The sequence below is a fragment of the Eretmochelys imbricata genome, chromosome 3, assembly GCF_965152235.1.
Source record: "Eretmochelys imbricata isolate rEreImb1 chromosome 3, rEreImb1.hap1, whole genome shotgun sequence".
Classification (NCBI taxonomy): Eukaryota; Metazoa; Chordata; order Testudines; family Cheloniidae; genus Eretmochelys; species Eretmochelys imbricata.
In genome coordinates, this window is record NC_135574.1 from 36,122,080 (window position 1) to 36,149,105 (window position 27,026).

General features: G+C 40.5%; 1 protein-coding gene across 4 annotated transcripts in view; it reads left to right on the forward strand.

Annotated features, from left to right (window-relative positions):
- The window catches only part of EIPR1 (EARP complex and GARP complex interacting protein 1), a 171,165-nt gene extending 144,698 nt beyond the window's left edge, over positions 1-26,467 (forward strand). For 2 of the 4 annotated variants that reach the window (XM_077812577.1, XM_077812580.1), the window contains 4 exons: positions 2,718-2,854; positions 6,606-6,773; positions 8,278-8,445; positions 26,051-26,467. In XM_077812577.1, the coding sequence (XP_077668703.1) occupies positions 2,718-2,854; positions 6,606-6,773; positions 8,278-8,445; positions 26,051-26,225 (648 nt within the window). In that variant the 3' untranslated portion in view covers positions 26,226-26,467. The remainder of the gene's footprint in view (positions 1-2,717; positions 2,855-6,605; positions 6,774-8,277; positions 8,446-26,050) is intronic. The other 2 variants (XM_077812578.1, XM_077812579.1) reach the window with 1 other exon arrangement.
- The last annotated feature ends 559 nt before the right edge of the window (positions 26,468-27,026 follow it).

A 27,026-nucleotide genomic window follows, 5' to 3' on the forward strand; every position in this document is an offset into this window, starting at 1 on the left:
AGAAAAGTGCCCATTTAACCACACAGTTGAAACAGCTCAATTACAATTATGTGAGTTTCCCAGCACCACTTTCTTTCGGAGCCTCAAAGCCCTGACTTAAAGGAAATATCTTTCCATGATGAATTCTGTCTTTTCAACTGGAGCTCAGTGACAACTTTATTGAGAAAGATGTTTAGATGCCACATTGATAGACCAACCATGAGTACCAAGGTAAATAGAAAGTTTTCAGTTCAAAAAGATTTAAAAACTGTTCGGACAGCAAATAATAATTTTCACAATACTGTTTGGCATAAGTGTACTCAAAAGATGGAAACATAAGCAAAATATAACCATGCATATAGGTCTCTTACATTGTTATACCACAACAAACAAATACTTTGCAAAGGTTTCTGAAGACATGCACATCTCAGCCAGTTTAATAATTTCAGCGGTTGAAAAATTGTACTTGGCTTTGAAGGTTTCTCGATTGCTAAGTTTAAAATCCCCAGTGAGGAGGAGTTTGTGTCTGAATTATCAGATGCAGTAAAAGGTTTGCAAAATACAAAGGTGTATGTTGTTATAATATGATAAAGCATAAACTTATGCATCACATCTCTTCAATATTGACAACATAGACCTGAAGTTGTTAAAAGTCCTACAAGTAGATGGATGCTAGATATGTTTAGCTTTGGTTATACCTGTGAAAACTCAATTCGGTCACTTAACATAATAAGCATTCTTTTAACCTTTGCTCACTTCAAATATTTAGAAATTGTAGTAGTAAGTGGAGTGTAAAAAACAAGGAAGGGGAAGAAGTAATGGGATGGAGTTGAGCCATGGAAAAGTTAGGCTCTGGGTATTGGTCAAAAGTTCCTTACAGTGAGATCTCATAGTGTGTGGAATATGTATCACTAAAGCAATTTAAATGTATTCTACATAAATCACTTAGAGAATGCAGTGAAAGGAGGGGGATGAACAAAATGACCATGTTTAACTTCTTTGCTTAGTCATGTGGAAATTGTACAGTGTTGTGCTGTGACTAATAGCAGGTTGGTTTATTTTTTTTCTTTAAAATATAAAATACAAACCCCTAATTTTAGCAAAGGTATTTAAATTAAATAATATTACTCTGACCCTCCAATATTTAAGGCCTCTTCCTGCTCTCTTTGGCTTGGAGAGAACTTATCTTCCCATCTTCTGTGGAAAGTCAGTTACCTATTGTGGTCTTTCTGTCAGTGTTGAGAGGGTGAATGAGAGTGCAGAGAGGAAACCAGAGATCCTAACCTATGTCCTGCTTCCCTTCCAAGCCTCCTTCTGTACTTTGAAATGAGAACTTTTTACTCTCGCCATATGACCTATCATCCACCTTTCACTATATGGTAGTAGATTATATGCTAATGGACCAGGATTTTAATTTTTTTAAAATTACATTGGCCTTTATTAAACGGCCAACACCTGCAGCATGACCCAAATCTGGTTTACCTTGGCCTGATATTGGATAGGTCATTGATGTACTGCAGTCACTTGAATAAGACCACTAGCACTCAAAACAACATGCTCAGAAAACTGTCTGGCTCAACCTGGGATGTGAACACCCGGACACTTAGAACATCAGCCCTTGCTCTCTGCTATTCAACAGCAGAATACTGTGCTCCTGTCTTGTGTTGCTCATCTCACACAAGGCTGGTCTATGTAGAACTTACTGAAGCTCTGCTCATTGTTACCAGGACTTTACGTGCAACTGTTGCCAGGGCTGCCAATACTTAGTAACATAGCACCATCCCATATTCACCATGAAGGGGTTTCCATTATGCTCCTGGCCAAGATCCATGAGGACAGTGACTTGCTTCTCTACTCTGACCTTTTCAACCACCCACCAATTTGTATGTCTTCTGGATGCCCTTTATGGTCACGTATGACTCCACAGGACAAGATGCTGGCATCTGCTTGGCTTAATGACTGGTCAGCGACGACAGTCATTAGTCACTCTCTCATACCAACCCAACCATCTTCCCACCAGGTTTTGACCTGCCAAGGTACCAGTGGTCATCCCTGAACCAGTTTCAAACAAGACAGGGCAATTATGTGGCCAATCGCTTCAAATGGGGTTTTTCTCATGACCCACAATGCAGATGTGGCAACTTCAGACTCTGTCACATATTTTTGACAAGTGCCCACTGACTTACTTGACAGTGGGCTTCTGGCTCTGATGAGGATGCTATGAAATGGCTGGGCACACTGAATGAAGGTGCATTCATTTAGATTAAACCTGGGACTCCTGTATTGAGTAACATTGAGTATTGATATATCTTGTGAGCAATTCCATGTAACTGAATGTACGTATATATCTGTGCTTGTTAACCATCTTCAGATGTTTGAATACTCCCATGAAGTTTCAACAAATTATATGAAACAATTTAATTTTCTTTGGAAATGTAAAGAAGGTTAGAAAATGATCTTTACATCCATTGTCTGCTGAGTAACTTACACTGGATAAGCCTCATAAAAATTACTTCAGATTGTGTGGGCTAGAAAACAAACTTACTGGTCTGGGTTGTTACATACTTACTTTTTTACGTGTGTGTTTGTTTATTTATTTCCCCCCCATTAGTATCCTAGTATCTCTACCTTACTTTCTTGCACTTGGAGCAGTAGGTCAGCTTGCAATTTTTGTACTATGCCTGCATTTATTTTAATTTTAGCCTTATTTGTAAATACCCCATTTTTTTAATGCACAGCTCTCCAGTTCTGCTGCATTGGAAGGAAAAGGGCAATTAAAATTTACGTCTGGACGATGGAGTCCACACCACAATTGTACACAGGTTGCAACAGCTAATGATACTGCCATTCGAGGATGGGATACTCGAAGTATGAGGTAACAAAAAAATTTGCTCTCTTGTTCTTAAAGAATAGACTCTCTACTGGAGGTTAATTTTCATCACTTTTGACTTGTTTTTTGAAAAAAAGGATAGAAAAGATGTGACTGCATAAATAATTGTAAATGGAATGGATTTGGATTGCATTGTTGGTGTATTCAGAGCTTTCAAGTAAAAGGTTTACTCATGGGGTTTTTTCTAAGCTTCAAATCTACCTTGTGTATTGAGTGTCATTGAACTATGCAGTAGTCCCAAGGTGATGGTTCAATACACAATATAAGTATTGCTTAAACTAGAGCTGTTTCATAATTCAGCATGAAAATCAATGTCTGTTTAAATCAGGGTACTGATGGTGCACTAATTGTTATCTCCATAGTATGATGGTTAAAGGTAATTTAATCTTTGGGGGTAAGTTTACCTTTTACTTTTACCATTTTAGTAACTACTGTATCTAAGATTATAACATACTAGTTCCACACAATTATGGACTTTATTTAAAAAAAAAAGTGAGCCAAGATAAACAAAATGCTGCAGATATACCAAGTTAGGGACTCTCTACCTGCTCTGGTTGTGATTTTGATAGGCAAAGGAGTGGTGATGTGCACATATGTTGCCATAACAACAGAAGCCTGCAAGCTTTTTTAAGATACCATTTATCCCCTTAGCACACAGTAATTTATCACTAAACTGAGAAAACGGATGTCTTGTAATAACTTCTGTTGCCTTAAAGGGGGGATGATTTCAAATTTAGTTCTGTGGCTCCTGCAAGCCCAGGGTGCAGCAGTAAGTCCCCATGTTTCCCAAGCTAAAAGGTTTATTTAATTTCATAAAGCAAAGCTAACTATACATATATACAATCATCAAAAACCATTTTTTCTTGTATTTCTAGCATCTTGTCGTTTTCATTGTTCTGTAAGAGGACATGCAAAAATCTAAATTCATATTTATAAATAAGGCTGCCTTTAATAAAAACATATAGGAGGTAATGGTGAAGGGCAAAGGAGAAGGATTTTTTGGGGCTTTTCCTTTGTTTTCTGTAATTATCTCATTTCAGCATGTTGTATTCACACTTGAGCTTAAAGCCTAACTATGTTTAAGTGCTAAAGACCATGCACACAATACATTTAAGTTTTATGCTCTTTCTTACTAGTCCTAATGGAGGAATCTTCTGAACGTTGTGTTTAATGAGGTATCCTAGTAAACACCAATGAAAAATATTTATTCAGGTTATTAACAGTAACTGAAAGAAAAATGCTACGGTATGGTTTACAAAAGCAAACTTCACAATTACAGCTTGTCTAAACAAAATAGAAGCTATAGAACAAATCACAGCTCAGATTAGACAGTCCCAAAACCAGTTTGAAGAGCAATGGACTTCAGACAATGAACTATTTGCAATCTACATGAAAAAAAAATACAAACAAGAATAACTCTGAGCTAAAGAGACTGTGGTATCTCTAGAAAGAGGCTAGTCTGATTTGTCTACTAAATAAGTAGAGTGACTGTATTTCCTGGAGTTTAACTATTCTGCCCCAGCTCCCCACGTTTTATATGTGTATGAAAATGTTGCACCAACTGCATGTGGACCTGTTGGTGTATAGACATATTGAACCACAGTTCTGACATCCCCCAAGATTTGTCTGAAGCTTCCACTCTGCAGAGTTTAGGAGCTCACGGGACTGAGTTGTACACCAGGATTTTTGCATAGGATCTGTTCTTTAAGCTACTGAATTCTGCAGGAGGGACTCTTCAGACCCATGGAGCTTCTGAGCTTGGACAGAGCAGAAGTGCATAACTGATTTGCATTGGGGAAAAAAGCAGGTTCTTATCAATAAGGGGAGCCAGACTAGCTGACTTGCAGAAAGCTCCTGTAAGTAGGCAGAAGTAGGAATAGAAACCATAAGAGTAGATTAATTCAGCCATAACTAAGGAATAAAGGAGTAAAGATGAGGGAACCAAAGATAAAAATCTGCAGAGAATGGGAAAACGGAGGAGGGAGATACTGAAGAAGAGCTAGAATAGAAGCAGGAGAATACTGTCAAGAAACCCCTTGAGTGGGTAGAAAATGAAGCTGAAGGTGTTAGACGAATGAGGAAAAGAACAGAAAAAAAGGCCTTCACGCTAGGGCAGGAGGTCATTAGTAATTGTAATAAGAGCTGTGTATGTCAAGCTGAGAAGATGGAAACCAGAACATATTTTCCAAGAGAAAATTAAATCAGAGGAAGTCCAGGCAGTGGGAATAAATTGCAAGAAGATTGGAAGAAAGGGGAAAGAAGAAGATGGGACAGTAGTTGAAGAAACAAGTGTGGTCAAGGGAGGGTCTTTTAAGATTGGGGTAAGCCTGACATATGTTCAGAGGATAGGGGAAAGAGAATAGAATGGGGGAGAGGGTGAAGAAAGTTAGTATTTGGCATTTCAGTATTACCAATGGTAATCCACCAGTGGAAAGAATGTCCCTGCTTGCAGCTTTCTGAATAGTCCTTAAAGATGCGAGCATCATGCACCTTCCCTGACCAGCCCCCATTAATATCAAGAAAGCATACCTGATGAGCTACCAATGCTTGCATAGCCACCGAAACATAGCCCGATTCTGTTAACGTACTCTGTGGCAATATGGGCTGGTGCCAAAATAGGGATATGCATGCCATCTGTCACCCCCATCACAGTTCAGAAACCCCATTGCTGCAAATCCATCCACTATGTCCTTCTTATTGCCAAGAGTCACTGTCCTGTATAGGATGAGACTATTTAATGGCTCTACACACTTGCATGATAGTAGCCCCCACTGTGGATTTTCCAACTCGAAAATGGTTTCCCACAGAGTGGTAGCAATCTGGATTTGCAAGCTTTCACAGTGCAGTCCCCACTCACTTCGCCATAGCCAGTGGAGCTCTCAGTGTGGTGTCCCTGCACTGGAGGGCTGGGGCGAGCTTGGCACATAGATCCAGGAATGTGGTCATTCATATCTGAAGATTCTTGAGCCACTGCTCATCATCCCAAACTTGCATTAGGATGCAATCCCACCAGCCAGTGCTTGTTTCTCGGGCCCAGAAGCAGCATTTCACTGTTGCAACTGTTCCATGAATTCTACTAACAACCTTGAATTGTTTTTCACTGTGTCTCTTAGCAAACTGTCCTCAAGGACATTGTCATGTCTCCCATTGTTGCAGTACTTTCTGCAGCTCTGTAAATACCAGCGGATCATTGCAACATTAATGAGAACAGTGCAGAGCTCTGCAGGCTTCTATCATAGGTGACAAACACGGAAAAATGCCACAGAGTTTGTAGGTATTTTTAAAAAGGTGCAAAAATTATGGGATATGCTTAGCATTGTGGGGCGGAGAAAGTTGCTCACTAGGAAGTTGACCCTTATTTCTCAGAGATCCCTGGCCGAGTCACTTCTATCCCATAACACATTGTGAAAATTTCCCAAAAGACATTGCGCTGTACAAAGGCGTGTGGCACACTGGGACACCTACACATGGTGCATTGTACTTTGCATTGACGCAGCAGCTCCTGGTGAGTACGTACCATCCCAAAGCAAACAGCCAAGTGTGCACGCCCACAAGCGATGTACAGACTCAATGGCTGTATGCTGATGTAACTTGCATTAACCAAAGATTATAGTATAGATGTGGCCTAGCTCTGTCAGTGCCAAAGTATTAACCAAGTTACTAGAGAAACAGATTTTTATCAGTAGACTGCAGTTAGCTTTCATACTACCTTTAATTCTTAATGTATGTTTTACAGACAGATCTATTACATAGAAAATGCACATGGACAGCTGGTGCGGGACCTAGACTTTAATCCCAATAAACAGTATTACCTGGCTAGTTGCGGAGATGACTGCAAGGTGAAATTCTGGGATACTAGAAATGTCACAGAGCCAGTGAAGACACTAGAGGAGCATTCCCACTGGTAGAATAAATTATCTGCATGCTGTTTTGTGCGTGGACGGTTTATGTAATTTATTCTGCTAATTATTTTACTGTTTAAAAACAATGCAAACTAGCTGTGTTTATGTTATTGTGATTCATCAGTTTTCTGCATCATGGAATGGTTTTAATATATGACTATTTCTTGTATAATTTGTGAATTAAGGGTTGGGGAATGTGAGTCTAATTTCTAGTAAGGTATTTTCAGCTGTATGACGGGTGAGATGCTGGGCTGTATTTCTAAGAGGCACAGCACAGGGAGAAGGGGGTCAGGTGGCTTTTAAGACATCTCTGCACTCTGAGTTCTGGATTGCTTTGTAGCTGCCAACATAATTTACACAGCCCTAGGGCTGTCTCAGTTACAGCACCCTTCCTGGGCTGCCTTATGGCAGTTGCATTGCCCAGCATCTTCACAATGCTACATGCTGCAGCCTGCACCCGTGCAATTGCTCCTCACACCCCTTGAGCCAGCACAGGCAGGGGGGTCCTTAGATCAGTTTCTGTCCTGGGGTAGTGGTCTCCCTTGGCCAGATCCAGGGCTTTGAGAGCCCCTTTACATCATTCTGGCCCCTTTACACAATACGAAGGGGCCAGAGCAAGGTGAGAATCTCACCCATAGGTTTAAAAAATTCCTTAAGAGATTAACCATTCCATTTTTGAACGCTTACATATTCATATTTTTGCAGTCAAGAGAAGCTGAGCATTTCATATTGGAATTTGGGCTGCAGAATCACTTGCAACGTAAATCTGGACCCTGCAGCCACTTTGACAGTAGCTTGAAGATGAGAATTAACAGAAGCAATATTTTTACTTGTTGAGAAGATTAAAACAAAAATAGAACAAAAGAAAATCATAACGTGATTGGTATTAACTTAATTCATAAAATATAAACACTAGAAAAATCTAATCCTTTTGATTTAGGGTCTATTTTAACAGTTCACTGTGATAATGTGAGATCTTGGTTAATGTAGAAGTTTATTTCAAATCCACATTTTGCTTTTAGAGTACCTTACTGTATTTAGTATTTTTAGAATGTCTATTTGATATATTGAACCATAAGCAGACATTTACCCTTGGGGAATTATGTTAAGGTTTGGTCCCTCCACCCCACCCTCCCAACCTGCAACCTGTTTGTTGAATTTTAAAGATATGGCCCTGGAAAATCAAATTACATGGAAGTTTATGACCCAAATGAAGACAGCAAAAAAACAGTCTTTAGAATGAGTTTGTCAGATTCTACCCATACTTGTAGATTCTAAGGCCAGAAAGGACCATTATGATGATCTAATCTGACCTTTTGTATAGCACAGGCCATAGAACTTCCCCAAAATAATTCCTAGAGCATAACTCATTTTACAGATTAGATTTCTCTGAAACTATTTGTTCACGTTTAAATTGAAATAATTTATTTAAACAGTGCAGTATATTTACTTACAGACTCTGTGGAATAGACCTGTAATACTTTTTTAATTATTTACATTTTATAGGGTATGGAATGTACGATACAATCATTCTCATGACCAGTTGGTCCTTTCAGGCAGCAGTGATAGCAGAATCATTCTGTCTAACATGGTATCAATTTCTTCTGAGCCCTTTGGACATCTGGTAGATGATGATGAGCTTAGTGACCAAGAGGACCACCATCAAGAGGAGAAGTATGAAACATATTGATTTTCACACAAATCTTTTGTAGTATCAGGTGTTTTTTACTTTAAGGACTAACATGCTATATTCTTTACCGACTTCAGGATTTTTGTATACACACCTTTCAGGTATGTTGTACTTTTCAATTTAATCTACTACATTGAGTCTTGGATGGGATCACTTTTCTAAAACGAATTGGCAGAGTTGCTGTAAGTTCACTGGTGTAAGTGGGATGGGACACTAAACGCCTGACCCAAAGCCTTTTAAGTCAATGGAAAGACTTCCATTAACCTCAGTGGGTTTTGAGTCAGGCCCTGAGCCCACATTTAATAATACGTATCACATAAGGGTTGAAAGTCTTCTGCTTTTCATCAGATTTTCTCATAATTCCTTCTTCCTTAATAATCTTTAGAGTTAAACGTCCACACACCATCATGAAAAGAAGAATGAAAATATATTGCCAACATTAATTTCCTTCTTAATATAGCTGATGGGCTCTACTAGAAAATGATACCTTTAATGTGCCTATATATATTTAGGATTTTTTATTTTTAAAAGTTATTTTCAGCTGAAGGTAAGGAATAACGCACATCATGGTGAGCATTTGTAAGTGTATATTCACTCCACTTCGGTGTGTAAAGAAGCTAGACACATCATAAATCATTTTATTAAAAATAGTATTATTTAAAAACATTGTGTACACTAAAATGCACTTGCTTTTTATGTTGTCTTTTCTTATAAGAAATAAGCCTAAATTTTCATTATCGCATTTAATATTAATAGTTTCAAGCTTTTAATTTTTATTTGGAAAAGTACTTTGGCAGCCTAAAACGTGAGCGGAAAAAACGCTTATCCCCCAACCTGTACTTTTGCATGCACATTTTTTGCTTATACATAAATATGTGCCTGTTCTTTGCAGGCGTGAACACCTCATGTGCACTGAACACGTCTAACATTTGTGTCCACACAAGTGTTCTTAATTTATGTTAATGTACAAAAATGAGTTGGGTGCTTTATAGTGAAAATAGAAAGGCATGGTTCCTGCCCTGAATTTTTTTTTTTAATTAACAATAGGGTTAGATGGAGTGAGAAAGGGAAAGGGTTACAAAAATAAGATCAGACAATTACTCAGTTATGCTACGTGCACCTCTGAGCTATACATCTATCTATATTGAACAATAAATGCAAGTCACAAGAGTGTCCTCACCTTTGCTCCAGCTGATGCTGAGCTACTGGTCTCACTTGTTCTGCCAAAGGAACAGTTGTTTTTCCATGCCAAGAAAGGAAGATGTAGTACTCATTGAATACTGGTTGTAAAGAATATCTTCAGGAGCAGCTGGCAAGTCAAGTGGCTGGAAAAGGTTTAATCTGGAAAAGTTTCCCGTGGCTTAGTAGTTTATAAGTATTGTCGATGTACCTACAGCACAGCTCTATAACCACACTGTGCCTTGTCATTCTCTGTGTGTGTTCTCTGCATTGGCCCACAATCCCTACAGTAAGGTAGACTCTGCAGTTCCCTGTGGATTGGAATCCAGAAAATACAGTGTAAATAAAAATGGCCCAAAGTATCTTGATTATAATTGTTCTCCCTCTTTATTAGGTGCTCAGATAATACAGTAATGAGTACAGTATAAGAACCTATATTGAATAGAAACCACTGAATTATGAAACCACCTTCTGTAAGCAACCAGGTTTTTAAGTTCCTTGAATAGTAGCTTAAATTAGGTTTCACTGTACATATACAAAACACATACTATAAGGTCTAATATAAGATGTGTATTTACCAATTACATCAATGGCAGCAAAATTAGGACAACACTGAGTGCTTTTGAAAATCCTACATTGTATGTGCTCCCTTTACACAGATAACCTTTTTCTATGCTGTCAAGGCTGATTCCCCGCTCTGGCATTTCGAGTGCATAAGGTGGGGTCCCACAAGGATTTTAAAAATGAATACTTGCCACTCCAGGCTTGTATTAAACTCCCAAGGTTACAGCTTTTCTCTGACCTTGGCTTGGTAAACGCTGCCACCGCCCAAATGCAAAACCCCTTTTTTTGGAACCCAGGAAAGCACACTTGGGAATTCCTTCCTGTGGGGTACCCTCAAGTGCTTGCTCACACACACACACACACACGGAAGAGCTGAGAAAGAAAACAAAGGAAATTAGCTGTTGCCACCAGCTAATTAAACAACATATACATAAACCTTTTACGACACCAAAAATTCAATCCTGTTCTTAAAAAGATAAATTTTATTAAAAACAAAAAGAAAAAAAATACATCTGGAATTTGGGCTTTTGCTAGATTTAAAAAGCCACTTACAAGAATTAAACATCAAGAATAAGCTCCTTGAGGTCCAGCTTGAAAGTTACAGCAAAACAAAGGCATTCGGGGTTAGCACAGAGGAGTCCACTAGGCATAAGAAATAAATAGAAATAAACCTAATCACGTCTTTCTAAACGTTCCTGATCTACTTATACATTTTGGGGGTTCCAAATAAATAGTTCTAGGTATGATCTGATGATCTATGATCATACCTGGCTTAAAGCTTCTCATAGCATAACTGCCCCCTGTTCCCCTCTTTCCCAGAGAACAACAGACACAAAGGGGAAGGTTTTTCCCCATTTTAAAAAGCTCTAGCCTTCCCATTGGCTCCTTTGGTCAGGTGCGAACTCCCTTTCCTTTACCTTGGGCTCCTTTTAACCATTTACAGGTAAAGCAAGCAGAGAACAGCCACCAAGAGGGACTTTATAGCTAACTGACTGGTTGGTGTCCATAAAAGGGAGCCCCACCCCCCCCCCCCCGGCCTCCATTTATCATACATGCCACATTACCACTCACTGTCCCTATATCTAGATCTGCAGACTTCAAGATTCTATCTTTACTGTCTGTAGTTTTAACTATGTTTTTTTGGATCCATTTAAATTCTTTCGGCTATAATGAGAACCCTCTCTATGTTGTTTTTTCTATCTGTTTTTGTTTTTTAGATACTTTGTTGGTCCACATTTCAATAAAAATCAGTAAGATCAAAGCATTCTTCATTTTTAGGAAGTTCTAAATTTCTTAGGCTATAGGCAAAATTTTGATTCGATATTCTGTTTCATAGCCAAACACTTTCTCTCTCTTTTTCCTCTCTCTCTCTCTCTCACATCCCCAAATACCCCTGCATTGTGTTTCTTCTTGTTATCTGCCTCCCCTATTATAGTTCTGCATCCACCAGCACTTTTTCTCCCCAATTTTAAATACCGGTTTTTTGAGAAACTATCTGTTGTAATTTGCTGTCTTTATTTATCCTAATGTCATCTATAACAGAGTTATTTTTTGAATTAATCTCCTGGAAGGATTTCAAAATACTGTCATTCATGTTTGCTGAAGTGCCCCGGCCTTGCACCAGGAAAATGACAAAGTTTTTAAAAAAAAGTCACTAAAAGGGAGTTTTCCGAGGGAAAATAGCCATAGTGCAGTGTTGTATCATTCCAGTTTTCCTTTTGACATGCTCACAATCTGCTAGGACTTCTGAACATCAAGAAAACTGTAGGTAAAGCTCAGGGATGTCACGATAGTTGTAACTGCCACCAGCACTAAAAGCTGAGTGAACAGTATATCTGTTTTTCTTCAAGTGCTGTGTGTAGTACACTGTGGGAATGCATGCATTCCATGATCCCAGAGCTGGAAAATTTTGAAAGCAGTGTCTGTTGGTCTGCATATGTGCCCTGGCTCACCTCATACCTCTGACAGAGGAGGTAAAAGGCAGGGCAAACCGATCACCTCTCCAGTTCCTTCTCACTGCAGCGTGGTCCAGGTTGGAATATCCAGTGTCTGAAGCTTCGGCTTTCTTCTTGACCTATGAAAATATATTTAGATATCTGTAAATAGATTTTATATTCTCAAGTTTTAAACTTTTTATCTGTTTAGTTTTAGTGTTTTATAGTTAGTCTACCGGACGTGGGGAGCCTCCCAAATCTCCCCCGTCCCCATCCCATTTGGGTAGTGGACTATGCCCAGGTCTCCAGGCTTCAAGATTTGTGCTTCCTGCCCACAATACTACTTAGTCAGCAATGACCACTAATGCTGTTTGTGCTGCCATGGGGACATAGTGGCAAGATGGAGTATCTGTTGTTCATTCCCCAGGAAGGGCGGAAAGCCATCCCCAGAAAGGGCAGAAACTTCACCTTAGGAAGCACCTAATGGAAAAGGCCTTGAGGCTGCAATTGGACCCAGGCCAGGGGATCCCTCCTGTATATTGGTTTGACTCAGCAAGGAGTACGCCTCCTGCCATGAGGTCCAAATCAGGAGTGAAGGAGTCAGCTGCCACAGATCTCTTGGCGGGATCTTGTCATAGAATCATAGAATATCAGGGTTGGAAGGGACCTCAGGAGGTCATCTAGTCCAACCCCCTGCTCAAAGCAGGACCAATCCCCAATTTTTGCCTCAGATCCATATATGGCCCCCTCAAGGATTGAACTCACAACCCTGGGTTTAACAGGCCAATGCTCAAACCACCGAGCTATCCCTCCCCTCCCCCCACCCCATGTCGGGAGAGCATGGAGCATTCTCATAAGCATGAGGCTGTCTTCTTCCAGATTGTCTTTGAAGAAGTCAGATCCACCAAGCACTAGCTCAGCACAAGAGAACTTAATACATCCTAAGTCTCAGAGGCATGATAAGAAAGACCAGAAGTTTAGGGCTTCATCAGCACCGGACGCAATCGGGTGGTGCTGGTTCCTCCCAAGCACAAACATCAGGATCCACCAGCACTTGCAGTTCCATCTTTGTCATCAATGGCTGTGGCACAGACTGTCTCTACAGTGGCTTTGGCAGTTCAGGCAGACAGAAGCCCTCTTGCTTCAGGAAGAGCTGAGGCCCACGCTCCTCCTGAGGACATCTTCGGTCTCCCAGTCTCAGAGTTTCCCACTCCTTCATCTTCCCTCTCTTTTGAGAGAGGTTATGACTCCATCAGGGGAGTCTGCCTGTGGAAGGAGTTTGTCTCCCATTACATCTTCGGGCTATGATTTCCCTCCAGCAGCCCATTGATACTGCCATTGGGACTTGAATCAGTTTTCTCCTCATAAGGAGATTCTGAAAAGCCCAATGAATCCATGCTTCCTGGTCAGAAGACCTGGGCCAGTTTGGGCCCAACCTCCGTCTCAAATTCCTTGGAACTGTTTGTACCCTATGTCTTGGGGACCACCGCTATCCCCATTCAACCCATCTGGTTGGCGATACTGGGGGCCTTGGGCTCATAGAATATGAGGGTCGGAAAGGACCTCAGGAGGTCATCTAGTCCAACCCCCTGCTCAAAGCAGGACCAATCCCCAACTAAATCATCCCAGCCAGGGCTTTGTCAAGCTTGACCTTAAAAGCTTCTAAGGAAGGAGATTCCACCACCTCCCTAGATAACCCATTCCAGTGCTTTACCACCCTCCTAGTGAAAAAGTTTTTCCTACTATCCAATCGAAACCTCCCCCCACTGCAACTTGAGACCATTACTCCTTGTTCTGTCATCCGATACCACTGAGAACAGTCTAGATCCATCCTTTTTGGAACCCCCTTTCAGGTAGTTGAAAGCAGCTATCAAATCCCCCCTCACTCTTCTCTTCTGCAGACTAAATAATCCCAGTTCCCTCATCCTCTTCTCATAAATCATGTATTCCAGCCCCCTAATCATTTTTGTTGCCCTCGGTATCATCCCACAGAGTTGCTCCAGTCTGCTAGGGAGTTACCCCTTCCCTTCCCTTTGAGGTGATAATCAGAGATGACCCCAGATCCTTCTGAGGGGGAGGAGTACGCACCCGATGAAGCAGTGACTCAGATGTCTCCATCCTCTCCTGATGACTACGAGCAATTCCAGGAATTCTTGTGTAGAATTGCAGGGAAGCTGCAGGTAACTCTTTAGGAGGTTCAGGATCCTCAACACAAGTTCTTGCTTCTGTCCTCCAGCTCCTGCAAGATAGTGCTCCAAGTTAATGAAGTCATGCTGGAGCCAGCTAGAGTGGTCTGGCATACCCCAGCTACCTGCACTCCTACCCCTAAGAGGGCACAGAAATGCTACTGTATCCCAACCAAGAGGGTGGAATTGCTGTTCTCTCACTCTGCTCCTAATTCTTTAGTGGTCCAAGCTGCCTCAGAGATATTTAGGCAGCAACACCCCTGGGCTGTCATAAGTAATAAGGAAGGCAAGTCTTGACTTATTGGAAAGGGAGGTCTTTTCTTCTTTTAGCTTCCAGTTCAGGATAGACAATTACCAAGTACTACTGACTAAGGACGACTTCCTGAACTGTTCGAAATTCGCAGACTTTGACTGTCTCCCACAGCAGGACAGAGCTCATTTCCAGGCTTTAATACAGGAAGTAAAAATGGTTGCCAGGACCATTCTCCAATCAGCTGTAGTTGTAGCTCATACATCTTCCAGGGTAATGGCTACTGCCATCATGATGTGGGGAATCATGCTCCATGCTTCAGGGTTTCCCAAGGAGCTCCAGAATAATGTTGAGGATCTTCTCTTGGATAAGACTTCTCTGTTTAATCAGAAAATGGATAAGTCCTTATATACTTTAAAGGACTCCAGAACCACCTTCCATTCCTGGGAATATATACACCTGCACCAAAGAGTAAATTCCACCAGCAACCATACAAGCCTAGACCGATGACTCAGCAGTTCTTCCATCAGAGAGAGACCCCATAAGAGGCAGAGACTCAAAAGACCTGTTTCCCTCGCCTTCTGCAGTGGGTTCCTCGTTCCAGTCCCAGCCCTCAGCTAAATGTTATTTTTGACAGGAGCTTGAGAGTTGCAAACCACTGAATCTAACACCTCCGAGCTTCCACAGACCCTTTGGGGGTCATCTAGCACTCTTTTTCCACACCTGGAGTCCAATAACAGACGGAGGGGTGCTCAGCATCATTCATTCCAGCTGTATAATAGTTTGCATCTTTTCCCCACCCCCTTTTGGGGGGATACTTTTATGAGAACATTCTCAGATAGGAAGTGGAATCTCTCTCTAAATGAAGAGTGATAGAGCAGGTTCCTATTCAGGACCAAGGGGAAGGGGGTTTTACTTTTTTAGTTTTACTTCTTTTTTTCCCTAAAAAGAAAAGCTTGCAAAACATTTCTCCTGTTCATTTAAAGTCACTATGCCTTCATGATGTAAGACAACATCACAAGCGTCTTTTACATCAGCAGACAAGATCCAGTCCCTTGTGTGCAGAAGCAGTCAGTCTCTGGAACTGGTGCATTAGCAATCAGATTACTCTGTCGGTAGCAAAACTTTTCCTGCCAGGAAACCAGAATATGCTAGCAGACGTTCTCAGCAGACACTGTGCGGTCGATCATGTGTGGAAGCTTCATGAGTCTGTGATAAACAATTTTTTTGCTCTCTGGGGAAACCCCCACCAGGAACCTGTTCTCCCAAACAAACAGGAAGTGCAACATATACTGTTCCCCAGAGGAGTCCTGGGCTGCCATTCATAGGGCAACGCTCTACTCCTTCCATGGTCACTTAATCTGAAGTATGCCTTCCCTCCACTACCACTCTTTCCTCAAGTCTGCACAAGATTTGGCAGGACAGGTCATGAGTTATTCTCATTGCCCCCAGTTGATGCACACAGTTTTGGTTTCTGAACGTTCCTACATGTGTCATCTCGGGCATTGATTATTAGTCCTGTTTCCTAATCTCCTGACTCATGGGAACACCAAGGTCAGGCATCCCAACCCACGGGTGCTTTGTCTCAGAGCCTGGTTTTTGGATAGGCATTGTCCTTACAGGATTCATGCACAAAACATTCTTTCTAACGGTAGGAAGGGTTCCACTAATAAATGTTACGTAGACAAGTGGAAGTGTTTCTCTGTCTGGGCACATCAGACACATTTCCACAGAAGCCAGAGATGTTCCTTTCGTTTGGGATTTCTTTCCTTGAAGACAGCTGGTTTGTCAGTTCCTTATGGGTTCTCTTGTCAGCAATCAGTACATACCATTGGCCTTCACAGGGCTACTTGATCTTTGCATGCCTTCTGAGTAGCAGATTCTGGAAAGGCCTAATCGGATCTTTTCCACCTATAAAAAAACCTACTCTTCAGTAGGACTTGAACCTTGTTTTCTCAGTACTCACTAAGCCTCCTTTTGAACCATTGGCTTCTTGCTGTGTCTCGCCTATCCATGAAAGTTGCATTTTTCATAGCCATTCTGTCCACTTATCCATGTTCTTCCCAAAACCTCATGCATCCTCAGAAGAAAGGAGGTTCCATCTCCTCGACATTACGTGAGCCTTCACCTTTTACCTGCAGAGGACAAAAACCATCAAGAAATCCCCTAGACTCTTTGTTGCTATAGTGCAGTGGTTCTCAATCTATTTACCATTGTGGGCCACATATGCAGCTCTCTGTGTTATGTGGGCCACATCCACATAATATATATACTACCTGTATGGCCCTGAGGATGTCACATGGGCCACAGCTGTATGCTGATTGGGCCGCAAGTGGGCTGCGAGTTGAGAGCCACTGCCATAGCAGAAAAGGCCAGGGGTCAGGCTATATCTGCTCAAAAAAATCTTGAAGTGGATCTCAGACTGTATTTTGCTCTGCTATCAGCTGTCTAGTCTTTTCCCTCCTTGTAGGGTAAGAGCTCATTCCACAAGAGGGGAAACAATATCTATGGTGTCACTTCAAAAGGTGCCTCTGCTTGATATCTGTAAGGCAGCTACGTGGAGCTCAGTCTACATGTTTGCTAGGCACTGTGCCTTAGTACAGGACTGCTTTACTGATATATCTTTTGGAACAGCAGTCCTTCATTTGACTCTACCATCTATGACCTTGCACCATCCTCCTATTTGAGTACTACTTGTCAGTCACCTACAGTGGAATACACACAGGGACAGGCACTCGAAGGGGAAGAGAAAGTTACTTATCTTACTGTAACTGTGGTTCTTTGAATCGTGCGGTCTCTATCTGTATTCTGCTACCCACCCTCCTTCCCTCAGATCTTCACATCTTCTTGGATTCGAGGTGTAGCAGGAACTGGAGAGGCAGTTGTTCCATCCTGCTTTTTTCTTTTCAATCAGAGGCACGAGGTAAGCCAGGGCACACTTTCAGACCAATGGACACTGCTTTCAGACTTCTCCTACTCACGGCTCATGAAGCGCGTGTATACTCCCTAGTGGAATACAGATCGGGACAATGCGTCTCGAGGAACCTCCAGTTACTATAAGGTAAGTAATTTTCTCTTCAGTCCTAGAGCTAAACCTTGCCCGCAAACACACCCTTGCGGATTACTTTCAATTTCTAAAATTTAGGAAAAATATTATGCAATATCTGAATTACGTCATTTTATTAGTAATGTATCTATTTTGTTTAAATTCTGCAAACTTATATATTTCAATATTGATCTCAAACACTTCTACCAAATGATCTTACTTAAGCAGGTTTTAGGTATTTTCCCACAGCTAACACAGTGTTAATCTTGACTGTTTTAGAAAAGATTGTGGGTTTTGTATCTCAGTCAGAGAAATCTAGAAATCGTAAGATTACAGTGTAGCATCACCCGACAAAGTGACTTACTTAAAGCTGCTTATGTGAATTCTTTGTGGGAGAATTTGTAGTTGGGGCTTTGTTGGTAGGGTGTCTGAGAAACTAGGTCAAATCCAATAAAACAGCAATTTCCCATTCTTACATTATTTTGTCTTTAACAAATGTATAATTATTTCCTATTAGTTTCTTCACTCAAGTTAGTAAACATATCATATTTAACCAGCAATGACAATCTGTTTTAAAATACAGATTTTGTGTGTTTTAAAGATGTTTCTGTTGGAGAAATTGAGGTTTTATTAATGTGAGAAAATGACCGGTCTTTCAATTGCATGAATGGTTAAAAATCATTGATCCTTTCCCATACAAGTAATATAAAAATAAGGTCTACTAGGAGTATTATTCAGCTGATATGTTGTATTTTTGAGGCTGTCAAAATTGGCTATGATGAGGGTCAAATTGGAAATCTACAGGAAACTGAAGGCTGTTCCTAATTTGCATATAAATTTGGATGGAATTTTTTAAAATCAGATAAATTCACACAGCCATAATATTTTCTAGGACTTGTATCTTCCTTAGCAGAGCAACAAAAATACCATGTTGGTTGAGTTTACTAGCAATAAAATCCAGCAGCTGATCAGCTCTACCCTGCAGTTACAGGAAGAGGGTATCTGCGGGGTGCATTTTAGAACTCTGTGGGGTGTGCTTGGCCCTCAGGCCGCGCTTTGGGCACCCCTGCTGTATATTGTTGCCGCTCTACTGGGTTAGGTTTATTTCTAAACAATTTTTAGGTTGAACAAGATTTAATTTTAGTTCTGATGGAGAATTAATGATTTCTGATGTCTCTCTTTTTTTAAACTTCTTTTTATTGAAGTTTTTGATGATAATATGGAATCGCAAGCACTGCAAACCTAAGTGATTGTTAGCATGAGCAGTAATTTGAAGTAGCGGCATGCTACATGAAAACAATTATCCAAAAGCTAAACGGGCTTCTCTTACAAGTGTGACAGGGTCGGGCCAGATGGCTGTAGGAGAGTAATAGAAGGCAGATATATTAACCCCAGGCTAAGTAGGTCCCTTTTCCCTGGGTAAGGTAACAGGGCAGGTTCCAGAACAATCAGGAACCTTCTGGAGACAATTAAGACAGGCTGATTAGAACACCTGCAGCCAATCAAGAAGCTGCTAGAATCAATTAAGGCAGGCTAATCAAGGCTCCTGGGTTTTGAAAAGGAGCTCATTTCAGTTTGTGGTGTGCGTGTGAGGAGCTGGGAGCAAGAGGCACTAGGAGATGAGAGTGAGAACGCGACTGTTGGAGGACTGAGGTGTACAAGCATTATCAGACACCAGGAGGAAGGTCCTATGGTGAGGATAAACAAGGTGTTAGGAGGAGGCCATGGGGAAGTAGCCCAGGGAGTTGTAGCCGTCGCACAGCTGTTCGAGGAGGCACTCTAGACAGCTGTATTCCACAGGGCCCTGGGCTGGAACCCGGAGTAGAGGGTGGGCCTGGGTTCTCCCCAAATCCTCCCAACTCCTGGTCAGACACAGGAGGAGTCAACCTGGACTGTGGGTTCAGAAAAACGGCCAAGCTGAGGGCTGCTGTGAAGCTCCAAGGTGAACAAATCCGCTAATAAGTGCAAGACCCACCAAGGTAGAGCAGGAACTTTGTCACACAAGATTGTAACACAGTTAACCTCAAACTTATTTAGTCAAATGAAAGTTTTCCTCCTTTTATGGGAGAAGCTAGTGGTGGCCATGCTATACAAATAGGATAACAAAAAGAGAAAAAGCCCTGTTCCAGCTCTCTGACACCGATCTCAAAACTGTGTAGGAGATGTAGATAGATCCATATTGTGATGGATGCAGTAAAAGAACCTAGATAAACAGATAGGCAAGTAAATATGTCTGCTCAGAAGAAGCTCTTAAAATGGTATTAAAAAAATTGACACTAAAGCAACTTTTTGAGGAAAATTTATTACAAGGAAGAAATAATGGCCTGTGTGTTTCTTAAACACATAAACCCAGAATATAATCCAGCCAAACTACTCCTCCAAGAAAGCAGCAGGCCAGGGATCTAAACCTTTGGTGTACTAGATGAACCATATCACTGGTAATATTCCTTTTAATCATAAAAACCTTTTGAACAAAGCAGTTAAACATTCTCATGAAGTGAGCTGTAGCTCACGAAAGCTTATGCTTAAATAAATCTGTTAGTCTCTAAGGTGCCACAAGTACTCCCATTCTAATAAGAGTTAATCAGCAATTGCAGACTCAAGCTGATGCTGTTTATTGCTATGTCAGGGAATAATAAAGCTATAATAGATAATGAAATATAGCAACATTGTTAAATACACTCTAATATAAACAGTTAAAGAGCAATTTAGTGTATGTCTACACTACAGCCTTGTCCGCAAAACTTACATCACTCAGGGGTTTGAATATTCCACCCCCCTGAGCGATATAAGTTACACCGACGTAAGTGTTTGTGTGCACAGCACTGACGGCAGGAGAGCTTCTCCCACTGACCTAGCTTATGCATCTCGCAGAGATGGGTTTTTTATGCCAACGGGAGAGCTCTTTCCCATCAACATAGAGGATCTTCACCACCCATGCTGCAGTGGTACAGCTGTGCCTCTGCAGCACTGTACATGTGGACATACTCTTAGATAAATAGAAGTTTGTATCTAAATCTTGATTTTATCAATTGTTTTCTAGATGAGCCACTTGACCACTCACTTTGCTTACTGTATGAAAACATCAGTTTCCTTGACTGAAGTAAATTTTGTCCAACCAGCCCAGCCTAAATCTTACTAGGTGACCCAAAGAGTATTTGATATATGGTGGTCTCAGCTGATTCTCAGTCTGCATAAAACTGATTTTCAACTTGATCGGGTAAAATCTATGTTTTAGGATTCTGAAACTGAAGCTCTGTAAGCAGCCTAGCTTTACATAGTATCAAACTGCATATCCTCTGGGATTCCTGGGTTACCAAAATAATACAAGACACAGTATACCCAGCAAACATTTTATTTGGATGTCTCTGAGCAAGGGATAAAATGATTGGTCTCCAAGAGATTTCTAGTGTGTAAAGCAAACTTCTTTTGTTCTGATTTCTTCTTCCTTGGCATCCTCATATTTCAGATATATTGGTCCTTAATCTGCTACTGTCTATATTGGTGCACCCCCATTGGGAAAATTATCCAGGTAGCACAATTTAAAGGATAATTTCTTACTTTCTTTCATCAGAGCATGTACAATATCTCCAAGGTTAGAAGTGGAAGTAAGTTTCTACTGGACCTTTTGTGCTGTTCCTGCAGTAATTTTCATCCTGTGTTCAATGTTTGCCTTAGTATCTTGTATAGTATCTAGTCTTTTATGTAGGAGATCCACAGGTTATGCCTCCTTCAGCTCCTTAATAGCAATGTCCCTAGGCCAGGCCTATATCCGATGAAGTGAGCTGTAGCTCACGAAAGCTTATGCTCAGATAAATTTGTTAGTCTCTAAGGTGCCACAAGTACTCCTTTTCTTTTTGCGGATACAGACTAACACGGCTGCTACTCTGAAACCTGTCATTATGGAGGAAGAAACTGTAAAATGCTACCATGTCTAGTCCTGAGCTCATGTGGTCTGAATTATTTTTAATAATATGCTCTCCTTAAGGGATACTACCAGGTAACTTTTAATTCTCAATGGGAAATTCATCAAAGAAGGAACAATAAATGAGGTTCAAAATAGCAGAGTAGAACTGAAATTCAGAACAGTAGATTCAAGATTCTTTCCTCAACATATAATCCCTCTTTTTTACATTAAACTGTACAAAATATATTATTGGAATTGATACACCAAAGTCACATCTTACATACAGAAAATAGTGTAAACTAGCAGTTTATCCATCCCTATTTATCCAGCCTCTTGTTAACTGAGTGAGACTCTTGGTTAACTGAAAGTCGGTCATGTCCCTTGACAGCAATATGCACCATGCATTGCTCCCCTGCTTATCCAAAGAGACATCTGAAACCTTCAGAATAATGGAGTTTTGGATAAGTGGGTGAGCATTGCATGAGGCACATTGCTATCTGGGGACATGACCAACTTTTTTTTAACCAGCTGTGTCAGTTAAGAAGTAGTCAGAAAAACACTATAGAGGAGATGAAATGTGCATTGTGGGCTTAGTAGATCAGTTATTAGATGGAGTGTATCAAAGTACACTTTCAGGAGCTCTCCAGCATACATCCTACTCTTCACAGTTAATCTATAAGCTGTATGTCGTCTCTTCTGTGACATTTATGGTGGTTTCCCTAAAAGAGTATAAGTAAAAGATGATGGTCCTTGAAACCAAACATCAGGAATCACACTGCAGTTATTAGAGAGTTTCATTAGTTATTTAATTGAATTTAAACTTAATTGTGATATTAAATTCACAGCTGGTTGGGCTGGTTAGGTGGACCAGCACTAATACTACATGCAGCCCTGCAAGCCATACAAATTCATTACCAAATTCAATACCAGATTTGTTTTTACACTTGTTGTTCTTATAGAGATTCATGCTTTGAACTCTGGGAGACGAGTGGAAAAGGACAGAGACAGCCAACAACACTTCATTTCTATCATAGCTGTAATGTGATTGAGTCCCATTCATAGGGTTCTCTGTCATATGCTTCTGGTAGGACGATGGCAGCTGTAATACAAGTCTGTTTCTGAGGTAGGGGGATGCTTCTGAAAGCTTCACTGATTTCCATCAGACAGGAGAGAAATCTGACGTTATGCACTGAAAACTCAATACCCACCACCGCACAGAATAATGTACTGAAGTGGCATCTGATAGAAAAAGGGATTGGAAGAAAAGGAGAGTGCATTGCTAGTATCATAATATCAATCCATATTGTGTACTTTGGAAATTAAAAATGGATGCACATCATTCTTTAAACATTTGTAGTATAAAAGACCATATCTGTCTTAACACTCAATTATCATGTGCTCAAAGGTGTTAGGTGATATATAAGGTAAAAAAAACAAGAAAGTTTCTCTATTGGAGCTAATATTTATATTAGGGCTTTCAATTAATCACAGTTAACTGATGCGATTAACTCAAAAAAATTAATCGTGATTAATCGCAGTTATAACAATAGAATACCAATTGAAATTTATTAAATATTTTGGATGTTTTTCTACGTTTTCAATATTGATTTCAATTACAACACAGAATACAAAGTGCACAGTGCTCACTTTATATTATTATTTTTATTACAAATATATGCACTCAGTCCTACTTATTATTCTGCCAATCACTAAGACAAACAAGTTTGTTTACACTGACAGGAGATACTGCTGCCTGCTTCTTATTTACAATGTCACCTGAAAGTGAGAACAGGCATTTGCATGGCACTTTTGCAGCCGGCATTACAAGGTATTTACATGCCGGATATACTAAACGTTCGTATGCCCCTTCGTGCTTCGGCCATCGTTCCAGAGGACATGCTTCCATGCTGATGATACTCGTTAAAAAAATAACACATCAATTAAATTTGAGACTGTATTCCTTGGGGGGAGAACTGTATGTCTCCTGCTCTGTTTTACCCACATTCTGCATATGTTTCATGTTATAGCAGTCTCGGATGATGACCCAGCACATGTTCGTTTTAAGAACACTTTCACAGCAGATTTGACAAAACGCAAAGAAGGTACCGATAGCACTCGACCCAAGGTTTAAGAATCTGAAGTGCAGTACAAAACTGAGAGGAACGAGGTGTGGAGCATGCTTTTAGAAGTCTGAAAAGAGCAACACTCTGATGTGGAAACTACAGAACCCAAACCACCAAAAAAGAAAATGAACCTTCTGCTGGTGGATTCTGACTCAGATGATGAAAATGGACATGCGTCAGTCTGCACTGCTTTTGATCATTATCAAGGAGAACCCATCATCAGTATGGAAGCATGTCCTCTGGAATGGTGTCACACCCCAAAGGCCCCTTCCCTCAGGGAGTCTCTGCGGAAGGCAGAGCCGCATTGTATGTGGCTAACACGGTTGCAAGCATTTCAAAGCATTTTGGGGAGGTCAAAGGTGTGTGAGTGGAAGTTTCCTTTGCGAAATACAAGAGTCCAGGGGGAGGAGAAAGAAGAAGAGCAGAGAACGGGTTAACTCAACAATTCAGCTAGCTCCGTGTGAAGATAAGATGCTGGCCTTGGCCCAAGGTCATGGGCTCGACGAGAAATCAGCAGCTGCCCAGCCATGACAAGAGGAGAACTAAGTTGAGCAGAGCTACAGAGATATCAGCGAGAACAGTGAGAACAAATGAGATGGCAACAGCAAAGGCCAATAAAAGGGAAAACAAAGTCTCTGGAGCCGAGATGTTTTGGGAAACCGAGGAGGCCACAGCAAGCTGGTTTGGATTGGCACAAAGAGCACCAGAAGCAGAGGTCCCTAAGTGAAATTCCCCCCTCACCCCCCAAAGGAGCCCAGGACTCAAAACCCTCCTGAGAGCTGGAGCAGCTCGGAGATCAACAGCAGATCCCTGGATGACCTGGGCCTAGGACACCATTCCCGTCCACCCTTTCCACACCCACCCCCCTCTTCTTCTGACGTTACACCCAGGCCTGGCCAGTGTTGGGCAGTGCATGTGTGAGTTTGAAAGTGGGTAATGCTTGGGGCATTAATGCTTACTTTCTTCCCCTGAGTGACGTGGGAGTGTTCCCAGCACTCTCTGCTGTTATGTTATTATTTTATCAATAAAGCTTTAAAACTTAGACACTTGATGTGTTCTGTACCTCCTCCCCAAAGATCCTGCAGCATCAGCCTGATCAACTGACATCCCAAGCAGATTGGTAATGAAAATCTGTCACAATGGTGGTTGTAACATGAAGGGACATATGAATCTTTAGCCCATCTGGCGTGTAAATATCTTGCAACGCCAGCTACAACAGTGCCGTGTGAACGCCTGTTGTCACTTTCAGGTGACATTGTAAACAAGAAGCAAGCAGCATTATCTCCTGCAAATAATAACCAGCCTTGTGTATCTGAGTGATTGGCTGACCAAGAAGTAGGACTGAGTGGACTTGTAGGCTCTAAAGTTTTACATTGTTTTATTTTTGAATGCAATTTTTTGGTACAAAATTCTACATTTGTAAATTCAACTTTCATGATAGAGATTGCACTACAGTAATTATTTGAGGTGAATTGAAAAATACATTTTTTTTACAGTGCAAATATTTGTAATCAAAAATAAATATAAAGTGAAGACTACACTTTGTATTCTGTGTTGTAATTGAAATTAATATATTTGAAAATGTAGTAAACATCCAAAAATATTTAAAACAAATGGTATTCTATTGTTGTTTAACAGTATCGCAAATAATTTTTTTAATTGCTTGACAGCCCTAATTTATATACTTCTGTGAAATGGACAGGAGAAGAGGAAAGGTTAATATGGTGTAGTTTGAACCCTTCCCTTCCTCTGTTTTTCCACTGCTCTTGAGATTATGGGCCCAGTTCTGCAGCACTCCCATGAGAACTTTGCCTGACTTAAGGACTGCAGGATCCGGCCCACTGCATCAAAAGACACTCGGGGTCAGATTGAGCTCTGTCTCATAATTGGTTACATTATGCATTCAGCCATAAAGCTAGTTTTGACAGATCCAAAATTCACTTAGGAAACAAATAAATAAAAGGATAAAAATCTGGGGGAGGTGTATTTGAGGGAGGCATCTCTTAAACCGTATGTTAATCTCAGGAAAAAATTATATAATGATTTGCATTTTTGTCATGCTCTATACTTACATTTTTAAAAAAAACATGGAGGTGCTTAGAGTAGGCAATATGTTGTTTCTTTCATGAGACCTAGAACTTCCTAGAACTGTGAACAACTGACATTGTAGGTAGTGAAAATGACGATCACTGCTCTCTACTAATGGCCATTTTAATATTGACATGATCATGCTATATTTTATAAAATCTAAGCATTAGTGGTTGGCATGAGTACAACGGTGTGTCCAGAGAGCCCACTGCTGTACAGTAAATCAGGACCTGTATATCTTTCTTTGTTTGTGACATTTATAGTGCCTTATAAATCAGGTACAGTCACTGCTCTTTACTATTTTTATTCCAGAACTAAAGAGCCCCTTCAGGACAGCATAATAGCTACCTATGAAGAACATGAAGACAGTGTATATGCAGTGGAATGGTCCTCAGCAGACCCATGGCTTTTTGCTTCTTTGAGTTATGATGGGAGACTTGTTATTAACAGAGTTCCCAGAGCACTTAAATATCATATACTGTTATAATTTGTTTGGATTATGATATAATCATTATCTTGAAATCATTTTTAAAAGCTTGAAATGTATTGATAATTGTTTAGTTTTCCAAGTCCAGTACTTTTTTGTTCGGTGTAAACGTTTAAACATAATTAATACATAAAAAAATAAAATAAACTTGACTAAAAGCGAAATTGACGTTTTCATTGTCTTTGCATTGTTGGGACACTGGTGGTATATTTTCCTGAAGTTGTGCTAGTGTGAATTCTATAATCACTCTAATGAGGTGATGATTCCTATCTAATTATTGTAAACTCGACTGTTTCTTGATATATGTGGCTGAGTATACCACTGTATTACTACAGTGTTATGCCAGTGTAATTGATTTCGATGAAGTTATTCTTGTACCAGTTTAAAAAAATTGGAGTAAGCCAGTGGTACCTAAGGCTAAAGGGATCTGCGGGCTTGCAAAAGTATTTTTTTCTTCGTTCTTTTCAACATAAGCAGCCTAGTGTTCTTAGCTAGGACCATAGTCTGTTACCTCTTCTGGCTCATTCCTTAATGATTATAAATATAGTGGGGAATGGTCTGAAGAACATTCCTAATTCACTCCCACATTTTAAACCATTCTTCCTTCTTTGTTTATCCTAACCAGAAATGTTAAAGGTAAGGATGAAGTCATGCAGACAGCTACAATCTATTACTTTCATTCAGACTGCCAGCACAGAGAGCCACGTGAAAAATATTTTGCAGCTGAACCATACAGGAATGTTGGCAACGTACTGTGCCATGATTTGGCAATTGTACGCAACATTATGTGGCATTTTTGTT